This window comes from Lissotriton helveticus, chromosome 3_1 (genome assembly GCF_964261635.1).
Source record: "Lissotriton helveticus chromosome 3_1, aLisHel1.1, whole genome shotgun sequence".
Lineage (NCBI taxonomy): Eukaryota > Metazoa > Chordata > Amphibia > Caudata > Salamandridae > Lissotriton > Lissotriton helveticus.
Window position 1 is genome coordinate 853,628,358 of NC_136061.1, and position 13,886 is coordinate 853,642,243.

General features: G+C 40.2%; 1 protein-coding gene across 1 annotated transcript in view; it reads right to left on the reverse strand.

Moving 5' to 3' along the window:
* TRAPPC3 (trafficking protein particle complex subunit 3) overlaps positions 1 to 13,886 on the reverse strand; it is a 99,675-nt gene that overhangs the window by 21,615 nt on the left and 64,174 nt on the right. Inside the window, exon 4 of the mRNA XM_078681179.1 lies at positions 5,412 to 5,594. Coding sequence (XP_078537305.1) covers positions 5,412 to 5,594 — 183 coding nt within the window. The remainder of the gene's footprint in view (positions 1 to 5,411; positions 5,595 to 13,886) is intronic.

A 13,886-nucleotide genomic window follows, 5' to 3' on the forward strand; every position in this document is an offset into this window, starting at 1 on the left:
CAGAGAAAACCGTTTATAATATGTTTGTCTTGATAAAGATGGGAGTATTTTAATTAAATCCATCGAAACGCGGCGACGCCACTTAGACGACATAATCTCTAAGGAAATATGGCCTCAGTATTGTACAAATAAAAGTTCAACCAGGCCATCTCTTCACTAATTCAGATGATATGTCCTTGTAAATGACTAACGTTGGAGTCTGAAATTGTGTTTTCTCGTACTTATGTGTTTGTATTTTTATGTTTTTTGCAATGGTGCAATATTTGTGGAAGTGATTTTATGAACAAGATGCAATGTATCAATGTAATTTTTAAACTAATTCATTGATTTTTTATGTGATTTTAATAAAGAAATATTTTGTACAACTTGATTTGATGTGGTAGATGTGTAATCATATTGAATCTTGTAGTTTTATTTTTGTGTTATATGTTCGGATAACAGATACATTGTATATGTTCCTTTTGTTCATTCCAAAGGGAATTTGTTTGTAAACTTGTGAAGAGTACCTCATTCCTTTGGTCAGAAGGGTCTCTCTCTGTAATTTACACGGATTTATGGAAAGCCAGTTCAAAATAAATCCCCCACCCCCACACAAAAAAAAAGCCAGCTCCATCACTAACTTAAAATATGAATGCAATTTTTGGACACCAGTAAGCAAACATAAAACCCGGTATTAGCCTGATGCCTATCTTGCACGAAAGAAAAAACAGGATACGAAACCTGCCTGTTGTATTCTCATTTTTATTTCTTTTGTAAAGCGCTGGATTGCGACCGATTGCCACTTTGTAGCAAGGATAGCAGTATTGTTGGACATTAGCCCGTATGTGGCCACGAACATATGTCCTTTAATGCTCCTCTCCCCCCCCCCCCCCCCCCCCCCCCCCCCCCAATGGGTTTCTTTTCCTTTGCTTATCCTTGTTTGTTCTATTGCAACTGATACTTTTGGGACCCAAGAGCCACCCCCGCTACCTGAATTGTTTCTATGTTTCTTGAATGCTTACTTGACACTGTTATAATAAGGATATTTGATGATGGCATTATCCTCGAGTTTGTATCACAGTGACCCACCTCCCCTACATGTGGGCTATATCCTTGCAAAATCCTCTGGTTTGGTTTTGAGCGTGCATGTTCTTTTTCCCTTTGTTTTCCCTTTTTATTTCACTATTTTCTGTTTTGATACCTTCTTCTTGTGTTGCCACGATCACATTTATATATCACTGTTTTGGGCGATACTGTATCAATTTTGAAAAGAAATGCCAATAAAGAAATACCCCCCCCCTTAAAAAAAAATCAGTATTGTTGGCCGTTCTTAAATATTATTTTTAGTATGTGTTAACACTTTATTTGGAGTGAAACACTGTCCAAATTTCTATGACTTTATTACATTTTTGCAGGACGGGCTGAGAGCAAATATGCACAAACTGCACAAACACCGAAAAGGTGAAGCTTCAAAGAGGGGCCCAGGGGGCTGGAAATGGAAGCTAAGAATTTGAGATGAAGTATAAAATGGTATTTTCCTATATCCATTTGGTTCTATATATGCTTAGTTCACAAGTCAGGACTAGATTGTCTTAGGCAGTCGTCTGATTCCAGGCAGTTGACTAAATACTAATAGTAGTGATCTGAGGACATTCTCTACCAGGGGACACAACCATACTCGAGGACTGTCCCAGTTGAAACCACTCCGTAAATTAAACCACACATATTTTGATTCAAAGTAGCATTTCACCCCAAGATGGAAAAGGAACATCAGATTAAACATTAAAAAAAATATTTTTATTATGTTTAATCACCATTACTCCTCATATTTGGAGGTTGGGAAGGATCCCCCAAACTCTTCTGCCATCTTCAACCCTACACTCCTGTGGTCACATTCCATGCACTCCCTCCCATATTTTTGGTTGTTTTTTTTTGGGGGGGGGGGAGTATTTATTCATAATAATGGATTTCTTGATTATGAATTCAAGATTTTCACGTAATGCTGGAAGGATCTTTATGCAGTCTTTTATACGAAATGGATTACATGTCACTTGACAGTAAAGGATTTCTCTACCATTTCGACAACACCTTTTAAAGATAATTTTTGCTGTCTTCAGATGTAATAAAGGGCAACTGGCTAGGAACATTGAATATGGAGATTCCGAGTCTTATGTTAACTAAAAAGAATTCTTTCACCTGAACCCCCAGAGTGGTCGCATTGTGAGGAAAAGGCATCCCTCTCCTATTCTGACCAAATCCAGAAATCATAACAGGCCAGATGGAGTCACAGAGCAAGCCGGGTGTTAACAGGGATTGGACTATAAGAGGAAAAACCGCAGAGAACTAACATTGTTATAAGACTTTTTGATACTGTGTTGGGAAAATGTATGAGATAGCAAAGCATGGTTACTTTCAAGTAGAATATTTCAGATGACAAAGTGGAGTTCAATCTCATTCTTATATTCAGGTCTAAGGCGAAACCCTATTACACCTACTTAAAATGTGTCAGGCAGATTGCTTTGCTGAGTTAGTAGTATATTTAGAAACAGGACCGAGAAAGATATGCAAGTTCGATTGCAAAAGAGCAGAACTTTGTTTCAGGTTGCATTGGATAACAACAAGGATGAAAATCCTAAAATTACTAAAGTCTGATGTCTACTGAATGTGCAAACACAGTGAAAGGAAATATAAACATGGGTAATCAGACTTTTCCTAGAATACTAGCATTTTTGGAAATTTGTGATGGGACAAATTACACTCATATTGGGTGACAATATCTGTATGTCTGAAACATTCACTTTATTTAATGCAGTATCCAGCATTAATAAACAAAATCCTGTCAGAAGGTAATGGGTGCAAAAAACATTCTTTACACAACATTTTGTGAATGTGAAAAGACAGCCGCTATGCATGTGTAGATTATTGGACAAGGTGCTCTCTGAACAGGCCAATTTGGAGGGGGTAACATATGTAGCTTGGGGCTAGGTTGAATTTATTTAATGATATCACGCAAAACAAAAATGTACATCATTATGATAAAGCTAGTCCTTCAATGACTTTTGGATATCTGCCAAATGAATGGATTACACATTTATATATATATGTATGGAAGAGCAAATATGTGGAAGTATTAAAAGTTAACTGACTTTCTAATACGTAGGAGTCTGCAATCCCTCATAAAAGCCTGCCTCCAATTCCTTTATTACAGTTGAGGTCTCTATTCACCAGTAATAACAAAATGACAAAGCTGCTTAGCCGTAATAATTTTTTACAGTTGTAGCAAGGGTTTAATTAATGAAAATAATGAATCATTTTTTCTAAAATGACTACTGCTCAGCAAAAAGGAAACATTTATGTAAATATGTTTATTTTTTGCAAGCTATAGGTCATTACAGGAAGGATAGACTTTCTGAATGTTTATTCACATTCTGAGCTAGAACATTTTTGAAACTGACTTACATTAAACAAATTCTAATATCTTTTTGCAACAAATTACTAAGTGCTTTTTCGTGTATCTTCATGCTGTAGATGCTGCTTTTAGTCTTTATGTCTGCATCCACACTATTGCTTTCACATGAAATAGCAAAACACCAAGTATTTAAGTAGTGTGTGGTGATGGTGTGATTATGTATTATAGGGAATAAAATATCATCTGTATTAAGTTAAAAGGACATTCACAAGTCCCCTCAGAGTTCTTTGAGAACTCTACCATCAGCCTCCTTCCTTTACAAGGTCACGGAACGAGACGGGTACTTTATCATTGTATATCTATATAATGAAAACTTACCCTTGTCATACATTATAAGGAAATTGCTCAACACTGAGGAGTTCAGTGACCTTGAAAAGGAATGAGGATGAAGGTCCTATATAATGTATGACAAGGGTATTTTATCATTATATATATATATATATATATATATATATATGTATATATATATTCATTGAAAAAACCATAGGTTTCACACCAGTTATAGTTAGGTGGAAATTTTACTCGCATAAAACCATTGAAATTCCCACGTTATAGTTAGTTGGACTCACTATAACTTGCGCGTGCAATGCACTGCTGATGACGTCACATATTACATCACTCATGACATGGTCAGTGACATCACTCATGACATCACTGATGACATCTCACATGACATCACTGATGACATCATCCAGTGAATGTGTATTTTTCTGAAAAATAAATATTTTTTATATATGTATATCTAAAGGTTGATGGAAGAATAAATGGGTAAATAAATGTCTAAATGGATTTTTTTTGTGTAAAATTGATTGGTTAACTGACTTATTAAATGTATCTTAGTGAATACATATATTAGCGAGTAATGTTTAAATATTTAAATATCTGTATCTGTGTCTCACTTTGTGTATAAGTGGCTGCATGGGTTGGTGAGTAGCTACATGAGTGTGTATATGGGTTATTAGTTTTTTTTTGAGTATCAGTATCAGTGTCTGTATGGTTCGGTGGGGGATATTACTTAGAGCACAGATGCATGAATGAGTGACTCACTATTTGAATGTATTTTGAAGACAGCATGTGTGCAAGACTGTATGGGTGGATGATTGTGTGTATGGGTGGGTTAGGGAGTATGTGTTTTTAGAATTGATTGTTTAAGAGAGTAAATATGTTTCCGTTTCTGTAGAAGTATGTGTAGTGGTGTGTATATAGCAGTATAATCAAGTAAATGTTTTTTTAATAGTTTATTTGCATGTGTGAATTTGTGTGTGAGTAACTATATGGATGAGTATTAGTGTGTAACAGGATGTATAGGTGTATGAGTACATATGATGAGTAAGTACATGCATGAGTGACTATATAGAACTGTTGGTGAATGAGTGGATGTGTATGTAGATGTTGGAATTACCTAATAAGTTGTAATTGGTTTCTCCTTTTTTAAGAAAATGTTAGTTTCTATTTTTGAATGTGTGTGTCAAAGGTTATTTTATGCTGATAGGAGGTCTGCCACTTTGTCACAAGGATGTTGTCATCAGTGATGTCATTTGAGATGTCATGAGTGATGTCACTGACCATGTCATGAGTGATGTAATATGTGACGTCATCAGCAGTGCATTGCACGCGCAAGTTATAGTGAGTCCAACTAACTATAACGTGGGAATTTCAATGGTTTTATGCGAGTAAAATTTCCACCTAACTATAACTGGTGTGAAACCTATGTTTTTTTCAGTGAATATATATATATATATATATATATATATATATATATATATATATATATATATATATATATATATATATATATAGAGAGAGAGAGCGAGAGAGAGAGAGAGAGCGAGAGAGTTTATGTACTAAGATATTATCATTTTTATTTAATTGAATGAAATCCCTTATCAGAAAAATGCAAAAAAAATGCACAAAAAAAAGATTTATAAAGGACACGATTTTGCAAAGACATCTTCAAACTCACCATTTCCAATGCTCCCCGAAGCACCCCACAAAGAAGGTTGGAGTAAATAAGTGCCGAATGGTTATCTGGTAGCTCCACAAAGTCTACAAGGGGATTATTTTCTAGGATCATGGAGAATTCATCCCCTGCTGGGCTCCAGTTTGTGATGGTGGGAGTAACTCCTAAGTACATTTTGAAGGCTACCTATAGATTCAAGGAAAATATAACATTGTAGTTACCAACATGTGAAGGAGAGCCAAGTGTTGCCTTAACAACCTTAAGAAAAGCAAAGGGCTGCACTATGCCAGTGACCAGTTAATCTTGGTTTCAGGTAGGAAACCTCACACAGCAAAACAGAGAAACAATAAATCATCATAATCCTACTAGGTCATACTTATGAGTGGCAAAATGTCGAAAAGAGTGTTTAAATCGTGGTGTAACTCACTTCAAAAAGAAGACTGTGACAACCATGATCAGCAACAGCTACAACATTTGTTCAGATTCAAATATCCTTTGCTTTTTTTCCAGTTCCACTGATTTCCAACTTTTACACAAGCTGCACTGTTGTCTAGCAAGGTTAGGAACAATAATGCGACTTACTTTGAATGGTTGTTCTCCAGAATTTGTATCTTTAATACATTGTTGATGGGTGATTTTAATCTTTGGTTGGACTCGACTACGCTGGACACCCAGGCAGCCGCGTTGAAAGAGATTCTATTAGACCTGAACCTGATTCAACACATTCATTTACCCACCCATGAAAAAGGGCATAGCCTCGATCAAATATGGTCACAGAATATCCCTTTGAATATTCGTTCCATTACTCCTTGTATTTGGACGGACCACTTTTTGATACATTTTACTATCACCATTGCGAAAAGTAGAAAACAGCCTTTCCAGAAAAGTGGGAAAGTCAGAGTATGGAAGAATATTGACATCTCAGCCTTTATTGACACCTTGACTTCATCCCTCCCCCCTCTGGATCAGGACATTGATGGGACTGAAGAAGCCTTTACCAACTGGCTGCGTCAAGCAGCTGACGCCCATGCTCCCTGTTCTAATATTCCCCGCTCCCGCCCCAATGACGCCCACAGGTGGTTTACACCTCACCTGAAGGTTTTAAAACTTAAAGTTCGTCAAAAGGAGCGGAAGTGGCGAATGGATTACTCGGCACTAGATAAAGCCAATTATTGCAGGGCTCGAAAGGACAATCTGAAACTTGTCCAAAAACATAAAACAGACTACTTTTCGAAAAAAATTCTGAATTCCCATAACAAATCAAAAGAACTGTTTAAAATCGTGGAAGGTGTTAGTGGCAGTGACAGAACTACTCAACCTGTGGTTCCTACTCAGGACCTCTGTAATTCACTTAATTCCTTCTTTTTGGATAAAATCTGCACTATAAAACAAAGTATCTCCACTACTCTGCCCTCCCCCCTTTTGGCTGATGTGTATTATAATTCCTCAACCCTGGAATCATTTCCCATCATTGATGGTGATACTCTATCTAGGCTGCTTACTAGGGTGAAATCAGGTTCACCCGATGACATCTGCCCTCCACACATCCTCAGAGAGGTGGGAACTGCTATTCCTGAGGGCATACTCTCTATGCTGAATGGATCTCTTTCACAGGGAAAAGTCCCCAACAACCTCAAAAAGGCGCTACTCATTCCCCTCATTAAGAAGGTCGGAGCAAACCCGCTCGACCCGCTTAACTATAGGCCTATATCATTGCTGCCGTATTGTGCTAAACTTTTGGAGGATTATGTTTGTGACAGTATGTCTAAATTTATTGAAGAAAGTGAATACCTCGAACCCAACCAAGCTGGTTTTCGCCCATGTCACTCGACTGAGGCAGTCATCCTTGCGGTACAAAATACTCTGAGGCGGAACGCGGATAACGGGATCCACCAGGCTCTGGTGCTCTTGGACCTCTCGGCCGCGTTCGACACGGTTGACTACACCATCTTGGTCAACCGTGTCGAGCAAGCTGGCCTTAGGGGCCCTGCGTTGAGCTGGATTCGTTCATTTATCTCTGGTCGCACTCAAGCGGTTAGATTGGGCTCTTTTACAGCCCCTACCATTTCCACCACTTGTGGAGTACCCCAGGGCTCATCATTATCACCTTTACTTTTTAATTTATACCTACGCCCCCTATTGCACTCCTTAAGAAAAGCGAAAATCACCATCTTTAATTATGCTGATGATTTGCAACTCATCTTCCCTTTGAACACCAAGGACTCAGTGGAGGTATTTCAAAATACCATGTCTCACATCCAGGGTTGGATGAGTTGCAATCATTTGAAACTTAACCCTGGCAAGACTGAATTGGTCTTGCCTGGGCAGAGTGTACTTAGCTGGAACCCAGGCTTCTGGCCATCCAGCATGGGGGCGCCACCCTCCAAGTCATCTTCAGTTAAAAGTCTGGGAGTACTTATTAGTGAGGATCTGTCCCTGAAAAAACAGGTAGGCGCGGTGGTGTCATCCAGTTTTTTTCAACTAAAGAAAATCAAGAAAATTGCCTGTTTCTTTTCTTCGGATGCCCTTACCCAGATCATTATTGCCTTGGTCCTGTCCCGACTAGATTTCTCTAACAGCCTCTACCTCGGGCTCCCAAATGGAGAGCTAAAACGCCTCCAGCTGGTCCAAAACCAGGCTGCGAGACTCATTCTGAACCTTTCTAAAAGGCAGTCTATCAGATCAGGGTTGAAACAGCTACATTGGCTGCCTGTTGAGCAGCGAATTGCTTTCAAAACAGGGTGCATTCTATTTAAGTCCCTACATGACTCTGGCCCTAAGTTTGTCAGAGATCTGTTCATCAGATATGATCCTTCTCGCAATCTTCGCTCCGCTCACAAATCCCTCTTGAGTGTCCCTTCTTACAAGAGGAAGCGTCTAGGCGGTTGCTGCTTTGATCACCTTGCAGCCACCTTCTGGAACTCTCTTCCTCTTCAATTGAAACTGAGCGGTAACACACTGAGTTTTAGACACTCTCTCAAAACCTGGCTTTTTTCCCAGGCTTATTGCTGAGCTGTTCCGTCCCTACTTTTAACTGCTGTGTCGAGTTCCTTCCTATAGCGCCATGAAGCCCTAGGGCGTACGAGCGCTCAATAAATAAATATTAACATTAACATTCACATGCTTGAACCATCGCTGTGGTCGAGCGGGGTGTTCCACGGTAACCGCAGAACAGAATTTCTATACAAAACATAGCCCTTACGCTGTAATGGGATGGTTAGTAGCCTACTCATATCAAATAAAATAAAATTAAACTTTAACCAATCAGAGACAATCAGCCAGAAGACCACACCCTAAGAGGCCACCATTCTTCAGATTTCATTTAGCACTCGTCTGAAGGACTCATACAAGTAGGTGAGCCTCTATCTGGGAGTAGGGGGTCGCATGTGTATCCATAAAAGAACAATAGTTGCAGGTAACTTTGTCTTTCCCAGAATTGTATCTTTCATAGATTCACATGCTTGAATCAAAATAACAAACAGTCTAATATTATACAATTATTTGCGGTTGGAGGGTAAGGCTCAACGTTACAGAAAAATAAGATGTAGCACCGCTTGACCAACTGCAGCATCCCTCTGCATTGTGGAATCCAAGCAGTAGTGATGACTAAATGTGTGCCCGGTCTTCCAGGTTACTGCCTGGCAGATGTCCACTTTCGATACTCCAGTGAACAAAGTCATTGATGCATACACACTTCTTGTCAAATGTTTTGCAACCCTTCCTCTCAAAGGATAGTCAGCTGTATTATGACAGTATACAATGGCAGCATGAACCAATGAGCTACACTCTATTTCGAAAGAGATTGTCCTTTTCTGGGAGGACTGTAACCTATGAGCAACCGATCATATTTTCCAAATTTGCTTGTTTGGTGTGAGAAAGTTAATTATTAGCTGGGGTCAATAGTAGTCCAACACATGTAATAGAGTCACTATTCCTGTTAGGTCCAATAAAGGCCTGAGTAATTTAAACTCCAGCTCAACGCCTGGTAGCTTTGGCACAGAGCAGGCAGGCTTAGTTTTAAAAAAAGCACTTAGAAGTACCAAAACAGTTAAAAATTCAAAAGCACAACACAATAAAACTCCCACACCAATTTATAAAAATGATTTTTTAGTAAACAAAAGGACACCAAAATAATAAAAATTCAATATGAATTTTTAAACGTTTAAATAAAAGTATCGCCGGAATGCACAAAGCACCAAGTGTAGGAAACTGCTTGCACGAGGCTGAGCACAAGGGTAAGCTTTCAGGTCGACTGTGATAGAGCCTAGGTCGGATAAAAGGACAAGGTTCATACTGGTGGAGAAAGCAGACAGTGGGTGGCGCAGAGAGAAGGGGCTTTGGCATTGACGGAATCTGGTCTTTAGATAGAGCTGAGACAAACCTGTTGATTTCGGCGGGGAAAGCTCAGACAGGAAAAGTTACATTTTTCTCCCTCTAAGATCTTCGGTGTCCATTGGGTCCTCGACGGCAGCGCTGAGGTTGCCTGTGGGATGCACCTGAAGCGGTCTTGGCACTGATGGATTCTGGTGTCAAATAGAGAAGGTAGCAGAAGCAACGCCAAAGTCAGGGCCACAAGCAATGCACACTCAGCAGATCAGCTGCAAGGTTGGCCATGCAAAAAGCTTGTAGAAAGTCCCAAGTTCTAGGGTTAAGGAGGAGGAGTACGCTTTCACACCAGCAATCAGGTGCCAGGTCCTCAGGAACCACACGAGTATGGCAGAACTTTTTTTTTCAACCAATTTTTATTGATTTTTAAAGTAGCATAGTCGGTATTGCAACCATTACAGTATGAGAATGGAATCAACAGCAGCGTACAGACACCAAGTCCAATGGGCAGCGCCTTGCCCATTGGACTTGGTGTCTGGCTAGCTAAGGAAGGGGGACGGCTCAAATTTTTGCTACATCTATCTGGCCTTTTTAAAGATAATTTGGTTCCTGGGTGCTGCCCAGATGGTCACCCTGCCACAGGAGTGGAAAACCTCAGAAAACCTAAGGCCTTTGTCTCAGCTCGGACAACGTTCACATCTTATCAAGAAGCTATTCACCTCTTGGGTGACAGTTGGAAGCTGAAGCTCATGTATGACTTTTTAAAATTACATTTTGTAACATATTCAGTACAAATCTGACTTTATGAATGAATATGATGTGTGATAAATATTTTAAAAAGTTCAAGAATTAACTTTTTCGCTGGTTTGTAGGCAGAGATTACAGTTGACAGTAATAAGCAACATAAATGACAAAAAAGAGGAGTGAGAAGCTTTGTAAGGGCAACACTCCGCCTCTCAGATTACAACAAGTAACTACACAAAGGAGGGTTAACCTTTTCTATTGTGATCTCTTCTATCTAAGAGCTCAGTTGTGGGGTCTTAGCATATCTCAAGATAGTGAAGGATCCGCAACCAGGTAAATTAGTGCGATCCTGGCATCTCTTGGATATTTTCGCAGGATCCTAACCCACAGGTATCACCTGTGCATGCTTAATCATCGGATTCTCACTTGCTACACCTGCTTGATGCAGTTTGTAAGCAAAGCTCTTTAGTTAAGAATGAGGGACTTCGAATCTACAGCTTCAAGGAAAACCATAAACAGTCCTATGCAACCTTCAGCAACTCTATTCTCACTGTTATCCTGAACTTACTCTGATAAAGTTATCCCAAAGGCTTCTCTCTGCCAGCAGTCAGTCAAAATAATGGTTTCCCCAGCCTTAACTAGTCTTTTCAATACAATATTCTTCAGAAAGGTGTAATCAGACTTGTGTCCCTCCCAGCTGAATGGTGCAAGCATGCAGATTCTGCAAAGACTCCAGATCTAAATGACTGGGCATCATATATGGATGTCTAGTGCAGTAAATCAGTGCTCTATTGTTGGAAAGCGGTTTATGAGTAGGGACAAATGTATATCTGCCGCTGACAATAAGGTCACCAAGACAGTATAGGGCTCAGAATAGGTCTTAGAAAATGATTGCCATGCTCAGCCCTTGGTAGCTTGGCTGCGAGCAGGCAGGCTTGCCTTCAAAGACAGGTACGTAAAGCATTTAAAAACACCAATTTAGTAAATAATTAAGACACAATGCACAGTAAAAATCCAACCCCAATTTATAAAAATAGGAAATATTTGTATCTTTAAAATTACACCACGACGACAAAAATCCAATGTAGGGTACCGGAGGTATGAATTTTTAAAGATTTAGCACTATGTAGCACATAGAAACCTATAGCGCCTATTTGGGACATCTGGTCGTGATAGACCGAGTCAAAGTCAAAGTTTGAAGCCGACCGAGATGGAGCACTGTGCGGCTACACCTCGCGGTAGGTCTCGGTCAAAGTTTTTAACTTCTGACTTCGAAACGTTTCTGGAGCTTTCCTTCCCGGGGTCTCTCGAAGCTCTTAGCTATTCTGGATTCGGTGAGGGTTCGCCGGATTGCCTTGCGACGAGCTCCCAGTCAAACTTATGGATGTCAGACCTCCGGAGCGTTCCAGCGGGACGAACCAAGGATCCAGGCCGGCTCGCGGTTGAAGGAAGGCTGCTTGACTCTAGCGGTTGCTCCCGATCACCTTTTCTTCGTTCGGACTTAGAAAGTTTTACGGAGCTTTTTCTTGCAGGGTCCCTCGATGCTCGTCATCAGGCCAGATTCGGTGAGGATTCGCCAGCCTAAGATTTCGCCTACTCCTGGTCAAACTCTGGAAGTCAGGCCAACTGAGCTTTTCAGTGGGATGAACCTGGACGGCAGGCTGGCTCGAGGTTGAAGGCAGGCGGCTTGGCTGCCCAGGTTGAGCCGGTCCACTTATAGAGCTTTTTCCCCAAAGTTGCTCCAAACTTCTGGAACTTCTTCTTGAAGTTCCCCAAAGTGGCTCAAACTTACTCCAAGGGTCTGGTTAACCCCAGGGGCTCCTTATCACCTCTTCAAAGGAGCCTGGATAATCAACTTAACTCTGACACATCAGGACAGACCACTGGAAGGCTGAATCTGGGCTTACAAACAAGAAAGACTTACAACTACTTGTCTGTACATTTTAGGAGAAATTCAACAATATCATTGTTGGATTTATCAATACCCTTCTGGGAAGTCTTTGAATGCTATGTGTATAATTTTACTAGCAGGATTTACTAGTCAATAACATCTGGCCATGTTAACCTACGAAGAAGGGGATTTGCAATGGGAAAAATGACTTGGGCTATTTTTCTTGCACCAGTGCTTAAAAAACATATTGTAGAAGTACTCAGCCTAGATCTACATTACCCCCACCCCTGGAACACCTAAGGGAGACTTTAGGGGTTCTGAATATGTAAAAATATTGCAGATCCCCCTCCACAGTGCTCCTTGCACCAAAGTCAATTTTGTGCAGCACTTAATCACAATGTGGGGAGTGAATTGTGCAATTTCACTTAACCCAGGGCACATAAAACTCATTTCATAAAGGTCCTCCTTATAAGTTCCTGCTCCCCTCCACCACCCCTGGGACACCCCGGGGAGACCTAATAGGTCCAAACATTGTAGGTTATCCATTGTTAAGTGCCCAAAACACCAAAATCAATTAGTCCTGCAACACAGGGCTACTTTTAAACTGACCTCAGGCTTCAGCAGTGCACACATGCAAGTGCAGAAAGGGCTGCAGGCCTCTAAACTGCCATGCCCTATTATATACTAGGGACTTGGAGGTAGCTGCAATGCCCCTGCCCTAATATGTACTAGAGCCTTATAGGGTGGGTCATGTCAATCCCAGGGATACCCTAACCCATAGTGTACCCTAGTATATGTAGGTATTTTTACTGGATTCTTAGTGTCTCTTTTAGCATAGCACTGGCCGTGGACCTAATTAGGCAGAGTCCGGGGTCAGTCAGAGTCAATTACCACCAGTACCAGTCAGCAAAAAGTTGGGGGTGCCCAGGGCACTGAAAGACTTTGCAACATCTACAGAACATGCTTCCTGGTTACACACATTAATACCTTCTAGTGTCAGGGAGTTAAACCCTTCCAATGGGCTATAGTGTCTGTTCTCTAGAACTGTCTTCGTCCATTACTGTGAATATAGGTATTTATTTCGGTGAGTCCTGGATCCCCTTGCCATCGTGTAGCAACTTTAACGTACAGATATCTTTAAATCACAGACTATTTTCCAAGAGGTCTGTATCCAATTGTCAAACATACATTTGTATGTATGCCTGGTGTATTTATGTTGCCAATAGCAATCCTTCCTATCACAGACTATTTTCCAAGAGGTCTGTATCCAATTGTCAAACATACATTTGTATGTATGCCTGGTGTATTTATGTTGCCAATAGCAATCCTTCCTTTTGGTTAGTCACAGGTTTTTATTGAATTCCTTGAAGTTCAAAGTATGAGTAATTCAGTGAAATACCCGAGTCAAGATGTTTGTGTTGCTAAATTCTAAACAAGACTTAGTTGAAAAAAATGGAATAAAGCTTGGCAGGTTTTTTGTTGTGTATAGATCCAATGGAATTATTATTTGATAGTGC